This window comes from Larus michahellis, chromosome 2, assembly GCF_964199755.1.
Source record: "Larus michahellis chromosome 2, bLarMic1.1, whole genome shotgun sequence".
In the NCBI taxonomy this organism is placed as follows: domain Eukaryota; kingdom Metazoa; phylum Chordata; class Aves; order Charadriiformes; family Laridae; genus Larus; species Larus michahellis.
The window spans coordinates 1,915,090-1,936,120 of record NC_133897.1 but is presented as its reverse complement, the minus strand read 5'-3'; the positions used below and the strand labels follow the sequence as shown (position 1 = coordinate 1,936,120).

The following is a 21,031-nucleotide window of genomic DNA, read 5'->3' as shown; positions in this document are numbered from 1 at the left end:
AAAAAAAAAAAAAAAGAAAAAAATAATAATAAAAGTGGGGGGGAGGGAGGGGAGGGGGGGGAGATTTGAGTCAATTAGAAAAAAAACAGGAAGCCGCCAAAAAGCGCGTCGTCACATAGGCGGCGAGAAAAATATGAGTGAAGCCGGCGCCCGGCGGTTCTGTCCTTCCTACGGGGTATAAAGGATGGTGTCGGGTGCGGGGCTGGCGCAGGAGACGGAGGAGGAACCAGCCTGCGGCGAAAGCCCAGGGTGCTGCCCGCTTTTCGGGGCACTCAGCGCACCCTAAACCTTGCGTATAGGCCACAAGGCTATTTATTGAACCGCTAGATTTCCCCTCCCCGCGCCGTGCTGGTGGTGGTTTTCAAGCTTGAGAAAGCGGCGCAGCTACTGAGGCGCTGGTTTAGGCGGGAGCGGTTTGCAGGGAAGGCAGATTTCGGTTACCGGGACCCCTCGTTTCTCAAATTCAGGGTAAAACGCCAGCGGATTATCTCAGCTTACCTTTTGCCACCAGCCAACGGGGCATTAGCTCGCAGCAGTTCCCTTTTTCAAAGGGCCGAGCAAGTTCAGCTACGCTATTGGGAAATTAAAATCTAAGACGAAATCGAGTTAGCGGCTCGCCAGCCTTCTAGATCTTGTTAAAAATGCATGTGCAGTTCCGGCGACAGAAAAAAAGGACATTCAATAAGTAAAGCGAAAGCTAAGAATTATCTCAGTCAAATTTGTGATTCAAACATTTCCTGCAGAGCAGATCCTGCTCTAATTTGCCTTGCAAAGTTCCGTTTAGATCCCGACAAAACATGCCATAGCCGGCTAGGCGGACAAAGAGCTACAGAATCCTGCAAGGAAAACACAAATCGATCTGGAAAGCCAACTTTTCGCCCCAAAAGCTGCCTCCCCAATGGCATCGCTCCCACGTATTTCAGAAGCCCCGTGCCCACGTCTGCAGGGAGTTTCGTGCATCAGTACAGAGCCGGATGGAGACGGGAGCTCCTACTCAACACCTTCGCTCCCTACAACAACCTCGGTGAAGTTTTAAGGGCATCACGCGGACGCAGGGGAAGGCGTTTTGCTGAACCTGCCACAAGGTGAGAGCTCAGGCACCAGCGCTCGCGGAAAAAGTGATTTGCCAACTTGACAGCAGTGACGCCAAAGGCTTGGTACGAAACCACATCGCCTCTGATACGCTCCAGACTGCTCAGCGGTGGTTAAACAAGCAGCAAACCTCAGCCCGAAAGTCAGTCGGAGGAGAAAAGATTTTTTATTTTTTTTTTCCTGGAGGTGTAGCTGACCCGTTCAGAATTCCAGTTTGGGAGCAGGAATGCATCGCTGCTAGCCCAACGCGTGGTAAAGATAGCCCAAGCCTGATGCTCCTCGTCAACGGGCCACCGCATGCCGCATCGCCTCGCCACGCAGCGTATCGAGTGGCAGGGCTGGAAAGCAAGAGCTGTTTATTCATTATTCATCATCACCTCCAAGATCTCTAGCTCCTCTTTCAGCTTCAACCCAGACCTCGTGCCTTTTCCGACGCGAAACCCAACCACAAAGAAAAGTTCAGCCTCGGGGAAGGTTCTCGAGAACCTCCCCCAGCCCAAATTCAAGGCGGGCTGTTCTCGAGAAGGGATGCATTTTTCTCCTGGGAGTTATTCCCAAGAAACAGCGAGGATTTCGCTCGACTTTTCCCAGCAGAGCACACGTGCTCCTCTGGAAGCGGCATCTCTGACGAGCAGTTCCCACAGAGGAGGTTCCTTGCTGGTAAAGCCATGAGAAAAGGTCACGTCCCGCATCTTCGAACCCAACTTCAACCCCCGCCGCCCCGTCGTCTCCAAAGGAGACTTCATGGTGGTTTTACCGGCAGGAAACCCAAGTGCAGAGTCAGCTGGTCCTGCCAGGAGCGACACCCTGCCTCGGTTAGTTTTGTGCTCACATTTTCCGGTGACAAGAGCGAACAGCGGTGGGCCGCAGTTAAAACAGCCACGTGTACCCCACGGGCCTCTGTTCATGGAGGAAAAAAAAAAAAAATGACACAGGTGCAGGGGACAGAGATGCAGCAACGGCTGGAGAATTCAAGGGAACCTAAAGGCAGGGAGACTAAACGCTCCCGACACCCCTGATGGCACCACCTTCCCCTTCCTACCCCCAGAAACGCTGCGAATCGGCAGCTTTTCTCTTTATTCCCCCATCTCAGACCATTTACACCATGAGATCAAATTCACACTAAAAAATAAAAACAAGTTGCATGTTACAAGCCAAGGAAAGATCCTAATTAGCAAACACGAGAGCAGCGCCTGAACAATACACAGGAGAGAGACAAGTGGGAATAAATAAATAATTACTTGTGCTTGACGGTCTCCTCTTCCTCATCCTCTCTGAACTGCTTGCTCTCCCGTTCGCCGCCGTCTTTATTCTGAAAGAAGGAGAAGTCGATCTGTCAGACCGTGGCCTCTCTGGAAACGCCAGAGAGCAAACAGGAGCCCAGAAACCCTCCCGCAGGCAGGGCACGGGGCAAACAGCGACGCGCGGTTTGGAACGACTTTTAAATCACGACACCTTGAAATTAAGCCCTTTTTCTCCCTTTAGTATTCTGACGGCGTGACAAATGAACGCAAGAAGGGGCAAGGGGAATTTAATTTTCCCCGCGGAGGCAATCACGCCGCTCAGCGCTGATATCCCCCTTATTACTGGATAACTGCATCAATCCAGAGGGCAAACAGCAAGTTGCAATCAATAAAAGAGCTCAGAAACCTCGTCCCGTGTTTGAGTCACAACCTGGCGTTAAATGGAGGAAGAAAAGGAGCTCAGGGCATGGAGCAAAACGGAGCCTTCACCCCGTCACCGCGGCAGGGACCTGGAGTTAAATCCCGTGCGACCAGCTCCAGAAGAAAGGATGGATGGTTTGGGGGATGCTTGAAGGGAACTACAGGCAGAGAAAAGAGATAATAAAAGTTTAGGAAGTGGGAAAGCCCACGCTCGGCTGGCTCGGGACACAGCAGATCACCTGCAATAACCCAGGGAGCCCACTCATGTCCGCAGGCTTCGCGCAGGTCCCTTTTCTTTCCCCTAAATAATCATTTTGGACGTTTTAACAGGTTGCGAAACCAGCCGGTAGGAATCAAACAGCCATCAGCGCAACAAAGGGTCTAATTTCAGCTCCAGAAAACACCGCGCAGCAACATAAATCAAATTTCTCTTTAACAGGGTGTTCCAGCATCGTAAAGAGGCTCATTTTGCATCATCCAGACACTGGCACTAACAGCTTATTAGTCGAGTTACTAATTATATTTATTATGCAGACAGGCACGGATATCCAACGTTAACAATAACGAGCTGGAAAGGGGTTTTGTTTGGTTCTCACACTTATTAACTAATTTCATTCATCCGCTGAACAAAGTGTGCTCCGTGGCAAACCCGTCTGCCCTTATTTTGCAGAATGTAATGTTATAATAAACGCCACGAATGACCCGACGTCCTCGGAAGCGAACTCCCCCCTCATCCTCCAAACGAAAAAGCAAAACGCGGCAGCTCCCGCCGGCAGCAGATTTTTAAGTCTTTTATTTCCTTGAGCATGGCTGGTTCCAGCAGGAGAATTACCCAAGTTAACAGGTAATAAATACGCAGCATTCGTCACATCTGGCTACGATTCACGTCGCCGCAAAAGGCGCGGGGGCTGCTGCGCCAACATCCACCTCCGCCTTCCAGCAGGAACAGCTCGGAGAGCGGAGAAATTATTTTTCCAACGTCCTTTCATCGCACCGCGCAAAAGGTTACGGGTCCTTTTCACCCAGTTTTAAAAGAGATGAAGCCCTCCAGGTCGGTCTGTTCAAAACTTTGTTGCCTTCCCCCCCCCCTCCCCCCGACCCTGAAATAAGTTCTCGTCTCTCTTGGGAAAATCGCAAGCAAAAATCGGTTATAACCAGAACACGACCAACATTGCTTTCAGGTCAGAGATTATCTCGATTAGTTACTCGCTCTGTTAAAAAGCTTCGCTGGCAAGTTCAGACGTCGAAGAGCCAACTTCAGGACGCCAAAATTCTTTACCAGCTGAACTTATCCCTAACCTCTGAAAGGACCAGAAAGGTCTCCCAGGTGAACAGCTTGCTTACCGCCGTGTATCTTGACCATACGAACTTTAAAACTCGATTCTGCGACCTGGGTTAAAAATTAAGATTCCGTGCAAACAGGGAGGGGAGCCAGGAAAACGGCTCCGTTCTGGTTCCGGCTCATCAGCCCCTGGAGTTGTTCAGGTTCAGCTCCTGACCAAAGGGCAAAAGAAAAATGGTCCCGTCTTTTTTAGAAAGGGCTGCGGGGGGGGGGAATAAATAATCATTCCTAAAACTAATTTTTAATTCAGTTTTAACTCTTTGTTCGCCGTTTTATTTTTCTTTTCTAAGTCCATAGTAACCATGGGGAATTTCCCAGATATTTCGTGTTCAAGAAAGAGCTTGGCTCACGTGAGCACGTGCCGTAACTTTCTGCTGTGAGCTCAGCGCTAGGTAATATTTAGACGCCTTTCAGTCCACGTTATTTGAAGCTGCGGGAAGCACCTTCCCGCGCTCTAAATCCTTCCTCATCCCTTTCATCTCTTCAATACTTTTCAGCGCATGCGCGTAGAGCCCGCATCCCCCTCATTCTTCCTAGAATTTTATCCAGGAGGGTCATAAACAGGTTCAGAAATCCTAAAGAGATATTTGGCAAGGATTTTCACGTCGAGCCGGGGCTGTTCTTCCCACCGCAAGCCTGTGCTCTTTGCAGCGCTGCAAATCTTTATTTTCCCCGGATGCTGAAATAATTTCACATTGAAATCCTACCACCCTGCTAGAGCTTGCCCCCAAAACCCCTAATTCCAATTTATTTCCCATTACCACCCGCGTATTTTCTGAAGTCTTGGGGATATTCCTAGAAAAATCGAGCAACTTCACGTCCCTGCAGCGCCTTCAACCAGGGAGTTTTTCTCCGCTATGGCTCTCCTCGTAGCACCTTCTGGGATGCTGCGGAGCAGACGCGCTGCCCTTCGACAACATGAGAACGGGTGTGAGAGTCTCCCCGGGGACGTCCCAAGCTGGAAAGAACAAGATTATCCATCATCCACCTCTAATTAGGATCCACTGGATAGATCGGAGCGCGAGCGGAACACAAACGAGGTCTGAAATGGATGGCTGAAGTCAGGCTTCCGCCACCCCCAGCAAGAGAAATTAATTGCTGGTTCCCTGTTTGCGAAACGGTCTGTAAACAAGATTTCGGTTTCACGAGCAGAGTGACGAAAACCCCCAGCCACGGGGCAGAGGCGACACGTGGCGAAGAGGCCATAAACCTCCGGCAGCGTCGGGAACACACAGCTCTGCAAAGAGACAGCTCATCACCGATTCTACCAAAAAAATAAAAAATAAAAAAAAGGGTTTTCTAAAGCAATATTTGAGGGATGCAGCAGAGCAGCACCGCTGCTCCTCTTCCCGTTGCCGAGCTTTTCGCCTGAATTTCCAGCCAGGCTGCGCCGCCTTCCCCCAGCATAAGCTCCCTTACCCACAGCTTACCACGAGGGTTTCCTGTGCTTGAATTCAAGCGAACTGGGGGGGGGGGAGGGGGGGAAAAAAAGGCAGTTATAAGACGACAGCGGCTTACTTGAGATGCTGCGTGGAGGGAGCCGGTCACGGGTTTCTAAATATACATAATAAAATGGCAGGTGATTCAAAGCACTTCTCGATGGTTTTATGCCGGAGCAGGCAGCGAGCGGGGTGCATGGCGAGCAGCACCCAAGCTTTGGAGATCCCTCCCTCTGCTTTCCACGCTTCCTCACCCAAAATTCCGGGGTTTCCCGCTGACGTAAGAAAGCTGAACTTTAAATTACTCCGGCAGAAAGAGGCAACTCAAACGTCTGCGGCCTCAGAGACTGGCTGTGCACAACTTCATACACGATTATATTCCAACCTAATGTGCTTCACTTTATAACGCAGCCAAATTCTTAAGGGAATGGCTACTGGAAGTCCCCGGGGTACCAACAAAGCACCGTACGACACGACTGTCCTCAGGGGCAGGCACAGGGTGGTCTGCAGAGGGACGCTGGGCACACTCAGCTCAGCGCTCACGCTGGATCCATCGGCGCTAGCAATTAACCTGATTAAGATATGAAACCTCCTTGTTTGCATCATAGAATGGTTCGGGTTAGAAGGGATCTTAAAGCCCACCCAGTGCCACCCCCTGCCCTGGGCAGGGACACCTCCCACCAGCCCAGGTTGCTCCAAGCCCCGTCCAACCTGCCCTTGAACCCCTCCAGGGATGGGGCAGCCACAGCTTCTCGGGGCAACCTGGGCCAGGGGCTCACCACCCTCACAGCAAACAATTTCTGCCTCACATCTCATCTCAATCTCCCCTCTTGCAGGGGAAAACCGTTCCCTTCGACCCATGGCTCCCCTCCCTGCTCCAGAGTCCCTCCCCAGCTTTCCTGGAGCCCCTTGAGGGACTGGAAGGGGCTCCAAGGTCTCCCCGGAGCCTTCTCTTCTCCAGGCTGAACCCCCCCAGCTCTCTCAGCCTGTCCCCACAGCAGAGGGGCTCCAGCCCTCCCACCATCTTCGTCACCTCCTCTGGACCCACTCAAAACAGATCCATGTCCTTCTTGTGCTGAGGACTCCAGAGCTGGACGTGGTACTCCAGGTGGGGTTTCACCAGAGCGGAGCAGAGGGGCAGAATCCCCTCCCTCGCCCTGCTGGCCTTATTTCTTTTGATGCAGCCCAGGCTGTGGGGGGTTTCTGGGCTGCCAGCACCCATTCACGGCTCACGCTGAGCTTCTCATCCACCAGCACCCCCAAGTCCTTCTCCTCAGGGCTGCTCTCAAGCCATTCTCCGCTCAACCTGGATTCATGCCTGAGAGCAGCTGAGACAGTGGTACTCAGAGAGCCACTAATATCTAGATAGAAAGGAGGGGAAATAACGTCCCCTTGGTATTCTGCTTAGCGCAGATGACTAACGGCCCTTGCAAAGAGAAGCAATGGGGGTTTGCAACCAACATCTCCTTCCTCCTGCGTACAACCAGCTTCCCCCTCCAGCCGCAGAACTTGAAACCCCACGCAAGATATGGAGCCATCAGCGAGAATGCTGAGCCTCCGCGGGAGCAAAGGGTCGTAGAAAGGCAGATCCCATTACGGTGATCATTTATTGATAAGGAGACAGCCTCTCAAACATGCAGCTTATCTCAAAGCTCCCATTTTTTCCCGCTGCCCCATCTCTCTCCTCTTTCTTCTCTGCCCCTACTGGATTTATCCGATCGCTCAGGGTCTTGCGGTTCTCCACTTTGCGCTGAATTTTTGTCTTAAGATCTGCCCCTTCATCATCCTCGTTGAGTATTGCTGCTCAACAGTTGCGTCACAACTTTCATTTCTTAACTCAGGAAAGGAAGCATTCCTCCCCAAAACAGCGTTTGCCCTGGTTACCGGTTCGTTCTTCAAGTGTTTTAATGCCTTTCCCTTTGCTTGCTGGCGGTCTCTTCCCACAGGTGCGCAGCAGCAATTCAACTCTCACTACTTTTCGGTTCATTTTCTCACATTTCAAACCTTCATGCCACAAAGGGAGCCAAAAATAACCCCTCTGCTGTTCCACCCTCGCTCTAGCGATTCCTCTTTTCGAGGCACCCCGTGGCGAGGTGTTTCTTATTAGCTGTAAATCACACGCTTGGAGACAGGCACACAAGTCTACAAGCCTGTTGGCCAACTGCCTGCACGCAAAGTCATTCCCATCCTTCGGCCTCTGGAAGGAGACACTCCAAAGAGAAATTCCCAACATTAAAAACCTCACTGGCTCGTTGTCTCCTACCTATTTTAATTCGCAGACGTCGCAACTGGCAACCCTTGGCTTGTAGCTACCAACACGAAGACGGACTCCCGCTCTTCAATAAGAGCTCTGAGATGAAAAGACTCTAATCCACCGCCGGTTTGAGGTGTAAATCCAAGAAGATTTGCATCAGGGTGTTCAAAGAAGGGTGTCAGCTGCCTCTCTGCAACACCTGCAAGGCTTGGGCTCAGTAAATAGCTTCTGCTCCAAGCTGAATGGAGACGGGGAACTGGATGATGTCTGCAAGTTTCAGAACCCGGGTCCTGCGAACCCGGGATGTAAACCACGTTATTCTGATGGCATTAACTGCTTTACTTTGCCTTCCTCCTCGCCCGGACCAGGCAGAGAGAAGAACGTATCCGACAATTCAATATTCGGATGGACCGTGGCAACTCAGTAAAAACACTCTGCAGTTTGCCGTAGAAATATGCCGAGCATTTCCATGTAGCAGGAGGGCAGTGAAGAGGAAGGCTTCTGGGTCATTAGGAGGGAGATGAGTCCATCGCCTGTCACCACCCACAACCCACAGTCCTGCCGGGCAGAAGATTTATTGGCCCGCTGAAGAACAATTGGATTTTATTGAGCTCCCATTGCGAAATATCAGGCTCCTTCAGCCTTTTGGGGAAAGCACCAGGTTTCACGTTCTACCAACTTCCCCGGACTTCAGGCGGGTCGTATCACAAAGCGGGAGGTAAAGCCTTGAGAGTCAGCAGAGGGGAATGCGGTCGCAGAAGGCATTTCTATCACCTCCTCTCCCGGTGTACAGCCGAGCTTTGCATACGGAATTACAAAACGTGGGATTTATTTTAGCTGCAGTAAAGCAAACTCTCCTTCCCATCATGTGCTTCCCTGACTGCGGAGCAGGTTCTTGGCCACCCGCGAGAGGATCTGCTCCGGGGAATACAACATTTTGAGGAATACCAAACTTTCCCCTGGGCTTCAGCACATTATCATGATTATTTTTTGTCTTGCTGGTAGGAGTCTGCCCAGGTATTTGGTGCCTTCCACTGTCATAACAAGGGAAGCAGCTCGCTTTGCATCCCATTCAAAGATCTAAGGCCAAAAGGGGATGTTTAAATCATCTCACCTGATTTTTTTTAAAATGTTTCTGATCTGGGAAGTTGCAGCCAGTTATCCCCACGCTGCAGGAATCCACGTCCAAGTAAAGCACCTTTTCCAAGAAAGGGGAAAAGACACAACCTTGTCCTGAAGGGAGCAGACGGAGGAGCCGCTTCTTTCTTCAGCAGCTTTAAGAGAAGCTGCTGGTTCCTGCCACCACTCACTTCCAAAGAGCATTTTGTACCTGGTATGTTTTAAAGGGTACAAACACTTGTGTGCTACAACTGAGGACACTTCTCGAATCATTTTGATAACCAGATTAACGCGGCGCTCCCTTCCTACCCCCACCCCACCGCTAGCCTTTTTAAGATGTCCCCAAATGCCCAAGCGAACCAGGGCGACACGGAGAGGACGCCACCCCTCACCTGATACACAAACCCAAGAACCAGCATCCTTCTCAACGCCGCTGCTTTCCCGGAGACAGACCCATTTTATGGATAAGCCCTGTATTTTCCCCGTGCAGGCGTACAGAGCACACATCTGCGTGCCCTGCAACCCTTTTTGGTTTTTTTTGCCGCTCAAAAGAGCGAAAAATTAATACAAATAGACGACAGTCGCTACTCGGACCTCACCAGCCTTCACACTTTGTCATTAAGCCAGCAGAAAATTTACACGTATTTCCAAATGAAAAATGGAAATACTGGGTGCGCAGGTCCCAAAAGGCAACATTTCCGCCAGATGCCAATTCCCCGTTGACAGCTATTAAGCGATCGGTTACCGGGTTCAGAGCTGTCATTTTTAACCACCGTGTTGTGCAACACTAACCCTTCACTAAAGCAAATTTACATGACAAAAATGACGGGCAGTCGAACTGACTTCACCCAAGTTCCCCCTCTTGCCTTTATTTTTAAATAGTGGTGTTTTATTAGCACTTTTCCAGTCCTTTGGAATTTATCCAGTATTCAGAAAAGATTTAAATCAAAACGCAGCAGGCTAACAATCTCTTCGGCTGATTATGTTAGGATTCCTAGGTGCAAATTACTTACAACTGCTGATTTTAAGTGTTTTTGCTAGATGTCTAATAGCCTCTCATCACCGTTGGTCTGGAAAGCAGCTCATCATTCCCACACGACACAAGTGTCTCACTTAACTCCTTCCCAAAGTACACTTTACAAACCCAACCTTCCATTTGTTTCCTTCTCTTCTCTCCGCCGCCTTTTAAGAATTTCGCTCTGAAGAACCGCTTCTCCCTCTAATCAGGGTTGGCCTTTACCCAAAGTTACAATAACCAAATTGCCGTGTTTTGATACCCGCCTAAACCTTCCAGCTTGTGTTTCCATTCCTCCCCAGCTTTAGCTGAGCTGCTTTTTCGAATCCCGCAGGCTACTCAGTGCCCCTATTAAACGCGACCCGGCCGAGGCTATAGCCATCCCCTGGCAACCCCGAAAAGTCAACAAAATGACCCGACAGCTTCTCCTCTTCCCGGGAATTAATACCGACTTATTTTCCTTGGGGATTGACCAGAATACTAAACATCTCCTTATCTTTCATTTAAGGCTTAGAGGATGGTCACGTTACCAGTCAAGTGCTTCTTTGGCACAAATAACTGTCTCTTTTCAAGGAGTTAAAAAAAGAGGTCAGTGCTGGAAACAAAGCAAGTTTGATCTCTCAAGTTATTCTCTGCCAGCCAAGCCGTAGCTGCTCCTATTCCCGCTTTCTGGCTGCCGAGAGCCAGCCCCGGAGAGCCTGCGCGAGGCGTTTGAATCAGCAAAGAAGAGCAGCCCGTATAAAGTCCTCATATCTCTGACAGTTGGGAAGCTCACAGGTCATAAACTCTGATTTTCTACACAACCGATTTTCTGCAGTCAACTTCATCCAGGTATTGCAGAATCACAGAATGGTCAGGGTCGGAAGGGACCTCTGGAGACCATCTAGTCCAACCCCCTGCCAGAGCAGGGTCACCCACAGCAGGCTGGACAGGAACACGTCTAGGTGGGTTTGGAATATCTCCAGAGCAGGAGACTCCACACCCTCTCTGGGCAGCCTGTGCCAGGGCTCCGGCACCCTCAAAGGAAAGAAGTTCCTCCTCATGTTGAGATAGAACTTCCTCTGTTCATGTTTGTGCCTGTTACCTCTTGTCCTGTCACCAGGCACCACTGAGAAGAGTCTGGCCCCATCCTCTTGTCACTTGCCCTTTGGATATTGCTCAGCATTGATGAGATCCCCTCTCAGTCTGCTCTTCTCCTTTCCTCAGCACAGAGATGCTCCAGTCCCTTCATCGTCTTTGTAGCCTCCGCTGGACTCTCTCCAGCAGTTCCCTGTCCTTCTTGAACCGGGGAGCCCAGAACTGGACCCAGTGCTCCAGATGCGGCCTCCCCAGGGCAGAGCAGAGTGGGAGGATGACCTCCCTCCACCTGCTGACCACGGTCTTTTTAACGTACCCCAGGAGACCATTGGCCGCCTTGGTAACGAGCATTCCTCTTATTTGGAGGTTACGTTCACCATTTTCCTCGGTATTCCTTTGTACTGAAGCACACGTGGTGGTCAGGTCAGCCGCAAGGTGAGGACGGGGTTATGGTGGCTTCCTCGGAGCATGGCACATACTAGTACTTTTTGCTTCCTGTTTGGCCAGGATTTAAGCTTAGATGTCCTTGAAGCCCGGCAAGGCACCGCCGTGCCGCCCTGCTCCCACCTGGCTGCTCTTCTGAGACATTTAATGCCAGAATGTGAAAAGTTAAGTCACGAAACGTCACCGAGTAGCTAAAGGTTTCCATTAGCAATAAAGCACGTTTTAAAACCAAGAGTTTCGATTCTCTAAGTAACCAAAAAAAAAAAAATTAAAAAAAGGGATCTCATAACAAAATTTTACCGCAAAAAGTTCTGAACGTACAAACGTCAGTACTCAAGATCCACTGTTATTTTTGTAAAGCTGTTTGGAAGCCATTTGCTCATAGCAACCCTTGCGGTAATTGTATAAAAACATGATTTTTAAGAGCCGGAGCTTCTGTGTCCCTGCTGCTTATTCCTTATTGAAGTCTTAATCCCGGTTCAGTCATAGCTGGTTACTATGGAAATGGTTAAATCAGAGCCCGAGCAGCGTGATTTCCCGTAAGAAACAAACACAAGGAACAAAACCGCCTCTGAAAATAAAACACCTTGGTTTCTGTCCATGCCTCCAAAAAATAACCTCACGTTTCCAAGAGAAAAGGTATTTTTAACGCTACCTTTTTTTAATAATCGTGTTGTTTATATAGTAAACAAGCACAAATATTTCTTCCCTTCAAATAACCCAAAACGACTCCTAAGCGGCTGCGGTTTGCTGGTTTAAATAGACTTATCCTGATTTCAGAACCTGCGTTGTTTGCGTTGCGGACGCTGCTGTTAAACAGCAACCGACTGGCGAACGTTCCTGGCACCGAGTTGCCGTCCCTCGGTGACATCAGTGACACAAATATTCCCCTGAGGTCAGAACTACAAACTTGTTATCGAAGAAACTGCACGTGTGAAAACGCATGAGTTTCAATTCGATGTAGAGAGTTTGAGGGGTAAGAAACTGGCACTTCTGAGCAGGAAGAACAAGATCCTTCAAAGCCAGAACACTTTTTCAGGCAACGAAGACCTAGAAAACCCATGAATGATCTTCTCCATTCCAATACAATAGAAATATCACTAACTCCTTTCTACGTAAGACGTTATCAAAGCAAAATTGAAGTTACAATGAACAAGAGCATTGGGGGAAGCTGGCTGAACCCTGTCACACACGTAGACTACCGGTTCCCCCCTCACAGCTTTGCCCAAAAACACTATTTCACACCAAATTCCCTTGGCAACATCCATTTCGGACCAATTCTTACCATTCTTCTCTAGGCCCTGAATAAGTTTAAGATGACATTTCATTCTCCATCCTCACCCCAGGATCTTTCACGACACCAATCCAATCAGGTCATTGCAGCTCTCATCAGCCCAAGGTGCTGCTCCAATGTCATTACCAATTTTGTTAACGATGGATATGCGCATGCATTGGTGTCGCTCCCATTAGGTGGTTATTAGAGATGCTCTTGATGGTTGTTGGAGGTGCTCTGCCACTGCCCTCAAATCTGGTGCCTATGACAAGTCTGCTTCCAATCTCTGTACCAAGCACTTCCAGTAATCCTCCTTATTAATGCAAAATGTTACCATGAAGCTTTCCTTCACATCAACTCAACCTTCGCAATGAAGTCACGGCCCTGGTGCGAAGACACATCCCGCTGCTAAGAAATGGAGGTCCCACCCCTGGAGGGGTTCAAGGGCAGGTTGGATGGGGCTCTGAGCAACCTCATCTGGTGGAAGGTGTCGCTGCCCAGGGCAGGGGGTGGCACTGGGTGATCTTTAAGGTCCCTTCCAACCCAAACCATTCTATGAAATACCACCGCAACCCTTCGGTGGGAGGCAGTGGGTAGCCCCACCGCACTGGCAGGGAAAAGCTCCGTCACCACTCCACATCTCCAGGGACCAAGAGTGTGTCCCCTCCACTGGGGAAGTGCTTGGCCCATGGCAGGAGGAGGTGGGCAGGGGCGAAGATGTAGCTCTTGCTGAGTGCTGGAGAAGGGAGAACAAGAGTTTAGGTGGCTGAATCCACCTGGCTGGTAACCAGTGGGGTACTGGGTGAGGAGATGCAGGAGCCGGCAGGACCTAGGCTCCCTCCTGGAGATGCTTGTCCCCATTTTGCCCAGAGAAGCTGTGGCTGCCCCATCCCTGGAGGTGTTCAAGGCCAGGTTGGACGGGGCTCTGGGCAACCTGGTCTAGTCAGAGGCATCCCTGCCCACGGCAAGGGGGTGGCACTGGGTGGTCTTTAAGGTTCCTTCCAACCCAAACCATTCTATGATTCTATGAAATATCACTGCAACCCTTCGGTGGGAGGCAGTGGGGAGCCCCCCTGCGTTGGCAGGCAAAGGCTGGCACGCTGAAGGAGAATGGACAGAGCTGACGATTTGCCAAAGCATCAAATGATTAACATTTGAGAGGTAAAGCGGTGCTCATCTGAGTCTAAAATCATTTCCCCAAAGGAAATCTGCACAACCAGAGCCACCACCTTAAATGGAGCAAACGCCCATTAGGGACGACTAAACTCCTAGTCTGTAGTGACACCGGGGGGACCATCCATCCTTGCAATGGTAGGGCAGATGCGTTTGGAGATGGGCGGTAAAGCATCGCTCCCTAACACCCACTAAGACGAGTACTGGTACATTCCATAGAAGGTTTTATGGGTTTTCTAGGCCGCATTCAGAGCCCCGACACGTTTGAGAAGATACAGCCAGCCCTCCCAAAAAGCTGGCAGCAGGCAGAGCAGACCATTACAGCTTGTTCTACCAACAACATAACTTCTTTATTTGAGTACGACAGGTTAACATGGTTGCAAGAGTCATCCCATCCTCCCAATAAAAGCTGTTGATTTACAGGAGGCAACGCTCAGGCATCAGCTGAATCTCTACCAAAAAAGGGGTTTTAACTCAAGAATTAGTTCTGTCTGTGCCAGAGAAACAGTGTGACTGGTTTAACCCCCATCACATCTCCTTCACTAGAGTCGCATAATTCCTTTTTTTTTTTTCCTGGGCAGTAAAAAACAAACTTTAAAAAACCACCTGTTAGTCATATTCAAGCCAAGAAGCCGCCACTGCCTTTAGCTGATGGAGACAACGTTCCAGTTATCTTCTTGTTCTCCTGTGGGGTGGGAGGGAAGAGGGGGCCGGGCTGGCCTGGTTGGATTTTAGAGGCATTTCAGTGAGTTAATATGTCACTTCTGTTGTTCTCAGACAAAAGCTGAAACAAAACCAAGCGCTACACATGGCCGGTTTCATTTCTCCAAGGAACTAAAAAAAAAAAAAAAAAAGCGAAAAACAAAAAAAAAAAAAGAGAGAAAGAGAGAGACTACAACGAGATTTGTGTTTGCACACCAAGACCTTGCTGAAATATTAAAGGCTTGCTGTAGCCAAGAAGCTCCACGCATGAATCCTCCCAATCCCGTTATTTATATTAATAAATAATAAGTAAAAAAAAGTTAGATAAACTACCCGGAGTTTCACAAATGTAAATCACAGCTTCACCAAGTGGCGCTAATTAAGCGGCACCACTTGGGCACAAGACAAACCTAACTCTGCATTTTTGGAGCTGATGATTAACTTATTTTCTGGCGGTCTCTCTTTTTTTTTTTTTTTTTTTTTCCTTCCTCTTCATAAATTAAACAAAAAAGCCCGTTGAAAAGCAACGCCAGCCGGCCATGCAGCAGCCGCTCCCCAGCTACCCTGCCATGGATTTTCCTTTGCTTATTGGTATTCGTCTTCGTTCTCCCAGGTAGAAAGATGCCGGAGAAACGTACGTACCAACAGAGATCACCAGGACCATCCTGTCTTCATTATTATTATAAATTATTTGCTTGGAGGCTACAAGGGAACTAAACTTTTAAGAGAAAATGCCTCTATAACTAACAGCAACATTATGCTCGTGTAGCGAAGGGACGGCCCGGCAACGCACAACCATTCGTTTGGGTTTTTACGGCTCACGTTATTCCAGCAATGAGATTTTTGATTCCCCTCCCCCACCATCCACGAAATTGGAATGGTTCAAAACCATCCGAGAGGGGATGCCGGGAGGCTAAATGAATGCGGCTTGGCAAATAACTCCACGATTTCATAGACGGTGCGACCCAGGTATTTACGGTCCAGCATCGAAGCGATTTGGCATTGCAGGGAAACATGGTTTTAACAACTGCAGTTTCTCTCCTCTGGGATTCACGCAAGGTCACGGCCACGGAGGACTCTCAAGACATGCACCAAACTGGCCGAGAACGAAACGCTTAATTGAAAAATAAAATAGCTCCTGGTGGAAATACGGACACAAAGCCTCCTTTGAACCTGTCCTTCTCCGTACGCCGCGACCCTCTGCCGGGCTGCGGTGGGTGGCAGGAGAGGGGCAACACCGAGCCACCTCCACCCACCGCAAAGCCTCAGCTAACTCTGCAGCATGCGGCCCGAAATTCAGTTTGGGGCTTCTTGTTTTTTGGATAAGGAACAAGTATTTTCACTCAAGCTTCATACCTTTAGTTCATCAAACTGGGCAAGAACGAAGCAGTGCCGGGACCCCGAGTCCTGACCGGCTTCAGACTTGTTTTACAGCAGAAAGCAGCGTAATATTCTTTTTTTGCAAAGAGCTTGAAACATATGGAGGAAGATGGTGTAAAAGCGCTCAAAAGCTGAGCTTTGCATTATTTTTTTCAAAAAGCACCGAACGTAAGTGGTCCCCTATATTGGTGCATCTCTATTTCTAATTTTTTTTTTTTTTTTAAAGAGTCTGACAACCGTTACGAACGTTTAATTCATTCAGACACCACCTGAAGATGCTGAAACACTTGCAGGATAGGAGCAACACACCAACAATTCAGATGATAGACCCAGCAGCGAACACGGCCCCCAGCAAACAGCACGGAAATTTAGCATAAATATTTGACAAGGAAAATGAGCAAAACAAAGTAAACACCTAACGGGAGAGAGCATTAAGGGCTCTTCAAGAAGAGGTCACCAAGAACCTTGGCTACGTGTCTCCTCAGGAAACTGCCCGGAGAAAGGCTGAATTCCCTGGCGCCGCAGGGGGGAACCACTGGAGGTACCTCCAGGGAAGAGCATCGTGGTCTGAACACTCACATGGGGATGTCCCCATTGGGAAGAGCAACAGCGGTGCCTCGCCGTACGGCACGGGATGAGCTCGGATGCACCCGCAGCTCCAACAAGCACGTTTTTCCCGTAGTCGGATCTAATTTCCACCTCTCTGCAACAGCTCGAAGGCAGGAAGGAGAATAATGTTGTCTGGGGGGGGAGAAAAACAAGCCCTGCCTGTTCCCTCAAAAAAAAAGGTGAAATGTATATGTTTTGCCAGTCTCCAAATTCCTCACACAGCCACAACCAACCAGAAATGAGATGGGAAGGGAAAAAGGCTCCTCTTCCACCTGCATCAAAGTGTGAGACTGCAGGAGGGAACGAGCACACGGGGATTCCCAAAACCAAGCGCAGCCCGATTAACGCTCAAATCGCGCGGAACAAAATGTTTTGCCCCTCCATCTGCTCTACGGCTGTGCCAAGTAATCCCGACACTGGATGCATTTTGACGACGAGGTCAATTATGTCATCTTCCCACTGCCGTCTTTTGGAGAGGCGAGAGTTACGGCTTAAAAAGCTTTGGTGGCACCGTTACTAATTGCTGCTGGTGGATAGGAGGGATTCCCCCAGCTTCCCCACGTCCCAGCTGATCCCTGCCTGACTCATAGCAGTTCATCAACCTCCGTGCTGCACTTTATCCACCCAGAACCGATGGTGAGACCAGCCATCCCTTAAAGAGCTGGGTGTCCAGAGCAACGCGTTGAAGAAAAGCACGTTTGGAGAAGCTCAGCATCTCCCAAGGATGAAGCGGAGCACTGCACCGCAGAGAACACTTGCTGGAAAACCTCAGTCTCAAGTGCCTTTCAAATTCAGTAAATCAATTATTCCAGATGCCTCTATGCCAGCTCCATGTGTCGTTACTCAAAATAATCCCATCGCACTCCATTATTTATACCTGGGCACTGGCTGTCATGGGCTGAAAAATATCTCACCCAGCTTCCCAGTTCATCAGCCCCAGCCTTGGCTCGGTGAGAAGACTCCTTTCAGGTTGGCCTCGCTGGCACTGCTGTCCTGCAGCTTGTCCCCTGTCCCATCCAAGGTGTCCATGCCAGAGCCCCCCTGCATCCCCTTCATCCGTCCATCCCCGTCATCCGCACCTTCCCCTCGCCAGCGTTCACCTCGCCCCGTGGGAAACCACTTCAAGGACCTACCGTCCCACAAAAATTAAACCAAACCAACCAAACCAAACAAAAAGGGGAAAAAAAAAAATACAAATAAAAGCCAGTTAGCTTCCTGAACCAGTTCACGGCAGGGTCAAACACATGCCAGCACAGGCAGGATGCGGCCGCAGCAGGATCCACTCGGACGGGTGTAAAAGGTTGTTAAACTCCAACCTACAGCAACGGTTTGAGATGCACAAAAGCCAGCACTGAAACAGGGTCTGGCCATCACCGTCCTCCTCCCGACCCGTCCTGTTCGCAAGGTCTCCCCGTTAACCAGATCTGGGAATTGAAGGAGACAGAAACAAAGTGTTTCCTTTTTCCTGCTGGGTTAGTTTTAACCTGACTTGGTTTCTTTTAACCTCAGCTCACCGGAGGGAGGGCAGAGAGAGCGCCAAAAGCAGGACCACTTTCTTCCCAGGTAGCCTTGGCTTATGTCTGCACAGCAGCACCTTGGGAACTACAGATGAAGCAAAATACTTGTATTTATTTGGCTCCCTCGCGTAAAACCTGTCAAACAGCGCACGGAGGAGACAGCTGTGACTGTCACTTGTTTCCAGCGATTACGGCAAGGAGCTGTGAATAAGCAGACAGGAATTTGAGTCTTGACTACAACCGCCAACTTCGCCCATCCTTAAGGGAAACAAAGAGACCCACCTTCCTACAAAAGCTCCTGTTTTCACAGGACTGTCATCAGCGATGCACAGACAAGACACTATTCACCTGCAAGCTTTTACTTCCCACCTTTTCTTTGTGTTGGGCCCAGCGCCGTTTGAAATAATTCTATATTGGCACACCTCTACTCCCAGACCTTATTTCCCAGCCTTTCCTGTTGGCCCCGCTCCAACAGCTCCATGTCCTTCCTATGCTTTTGCTGGGGGAGGCGCAATCATTTTGTCTGCAGGTTTCCATCTTCAGCCATTTCAGCACCGCCGCGAAAGTTTATTACTTTGCTAATGAAGCCTGAATAGAAATGAAGCCTTTGTAGCCCTAAGTGTGCGTTTTATTCTCGCTGTAATAACTTTACTACGCTCCGTTTCCACAGCAACTGTTTTCTCAGCCGTTTGGTACTTCGCTTTCGGGAGTGCGAGGCTGCTTTGCTCCATCAAAATAAAAACCAAGCAGAAAAAAAAAAAAACAAACAAACAAACCCGAGGAGAGCAGCAAGCCAAGCTCCTGGACCACACACCGGTCTTCAGCCAGAGAGAAGCTCCGGTGAGAGTCCATCAGTGTTTGCAGATTGACCGAGTCTTCGGGACAGCCAGGAAAACAGACGGGAAAGCTCCTCATTTGCAGCGGCGGCAGGAAAACGCGGCGCAGACCAAAGGAAACGAGCAGCGCCGTGACCTTCCTCCCCCTCCTACCTCTCTCGCCAGCACGGGCAGGCGTGGAGGAGCAGGGAAGCGATCTGGCTGCGAAGCGAAAGAAACGTTAAACAAAAGGTTGGGCTGCGGCCAAAGCACTGGTTTTTCTCCCAACGTGATGCACAACACAACCACAAAAGCTTTAGTGCCGGCGCAGGGACGCAGAGAGGAGCAGGTGGAAGACCCGTTCCTCCCCAAACACACACAGACGAAAGGCCGTACAGCCTCGGGGGACAACACTCCTGCTTTTTTTGCCTCCTTCAAGGCTTTTTGGCCAAGAGAGCAGGAGAAATGGGCTATTACGCTTGTTAGATGACGGTATGACGAGGCCTTAGTGTGGAGAGAGACATCTCCCCTGCTCAGGGGCTGCTCCAGCGTCTGCCCCACCATGATCTCCAACCATTTTGCTGACGGACACTTTTGGAAAATGAGAAGCATCCCCTTGAGCCGCCAGATATTCTGTTTTAAAATAGAGAAGAACATTAAATAGGTGAAGAATACCCAGGCCTTTTACTGGGAAATTCCCCAGCAGCGGATCCTGTTATTTACCTCCGGCAATCAAACGCTGTCACAGAGTTGAACAGCAGCAAAGCCAAGAGCAAAAGGAAAAAGAAAGCCTGTGCATCCAGAACGCCCCTGCGCAATAAGGTCTGTCTCTGATTGGAAGTGCTAAATATCACTTCCACAGCAAAAACCTTTTTCCCGTACAACCATTCCTCTCTAAATGACAGAAGAAGTACTACACCACCCACCTTACAAGTGCAGAAAGCAAGGGAAGGCTGCAAGGACGGAGAAGGTGGAATCTGAATGTAGGAACTCATACATATATATCTGTATCTGCACTTATATTACACGGGCAATAGTAAAATACATGCCTACAACAAGCCAACAGCACAACCATCTGCTCTACTCCCTTGGAAATTCAAACACTGCAGACAAAGGACGCTTATTAAGCCGCTTTACGCTCGCTCGTGCCGGTTTCGTGGTATTTCAAAGCAGAGATCTCGTTATTCGTTTGATTTATTATTCTCTCGTACTAATTTTTACACCTAGATACAACTAAGCATTTTCTGAGAGCTCTCCTTAAGCTGATCTGACAGAGAACCTGAGCCAGCAGAAAGGCGGCATCCACTTTTTGCCTCTCTTCAGGTGCCACCTTGGCACAAAATCCCCAGCAGTCCCAAGAAAACTGGATTTTTACGGCGCAGGTGAGAACGTAACGCAGAGCCAAGGACTAGTTTATCCACAGACCCAGGGGCATTCCTGCTCTTTACCTCCATGCCTCGTGTCGCACAAAGCCGGGGGGAATAACCTGAAGCTGCCACATTTTAGGCACAAAGCCATTTGCGTCCCAAGAGACGCAGGAACGCAAGACGCAAAATTAAAGGAAGAGAGGAGTAGGATGCCTTGTCGTACGTGCCACACAACCTCGAACAACCCGCGTTAGCTGCAAGAAACAGGTGAAATCTGGATATTTACACAATAGATTTTCTTATTTCAGCTTGTCCCTAACTTTTGGCAAACACCCTCCAGCTTTAGGCACCTCACAGCGTCTTCGCCACCAGCCCGGGTTACACTTTCAAGGTGCTTTACTGCCCTGCGCTGCCTCCCATCACGCTGCTGAAGGTCGCTTGATTTTTTTTTTGCTTATGAACAATGTCCTTCGCAGCTCTCCTAAATCCACTCAGGAATGCGTCTGCTGCTCAGATCCGCTTTGGATCCCCATTTCTGCACCACGTTCGCAGCTTAAGGAGTGTGTCTGAAAGTTCACGTACACGCTCCTTTTCCCTGTCGGCATTTGTATTTCAAATGACTTTCTTCCAGATGAAAATACATTACCCTTGAAATGTTCCTGCTTTACACTAGACAATCTGAGGAGCGGGATGATTTGCATTTGCTGTATTTATGGAAGTAAGGGCATCAGGAAAACAAATGTCGAGCC

The 21,031-nt window shown here is 49.5% G+C and overlaps 1 protein-coding gene across 3 annotated transcripts in view; it reads right to left on the bottom strand.

The window, feature by feature from the left end:
* CCDC12 (coiled-coil domain containing 12) overlaps positions 1–21,031 on the bottom strand; it is a 46,888-nt gene that overhangs the window by 15,930 nt on the left and 9,927 nt on the right. For 2 of the 3 annotated variants that reach the window (XM_074573870.1, XM_074573871.1), the window contains exon 2: positions 2,334–2,404. In XM_074573870.1, coding sequence (XP_074429971.1) covers positions 2,334–2,404 — 71 coding nt within the window. Of the gene's footprint in view, positions 1–1,069; positions 1,993–2,333; positions 2,405–21,031 lie in introns of those variants that run through there. The other variant, XM_074573869.1, reaches the window with a different exon arrangement.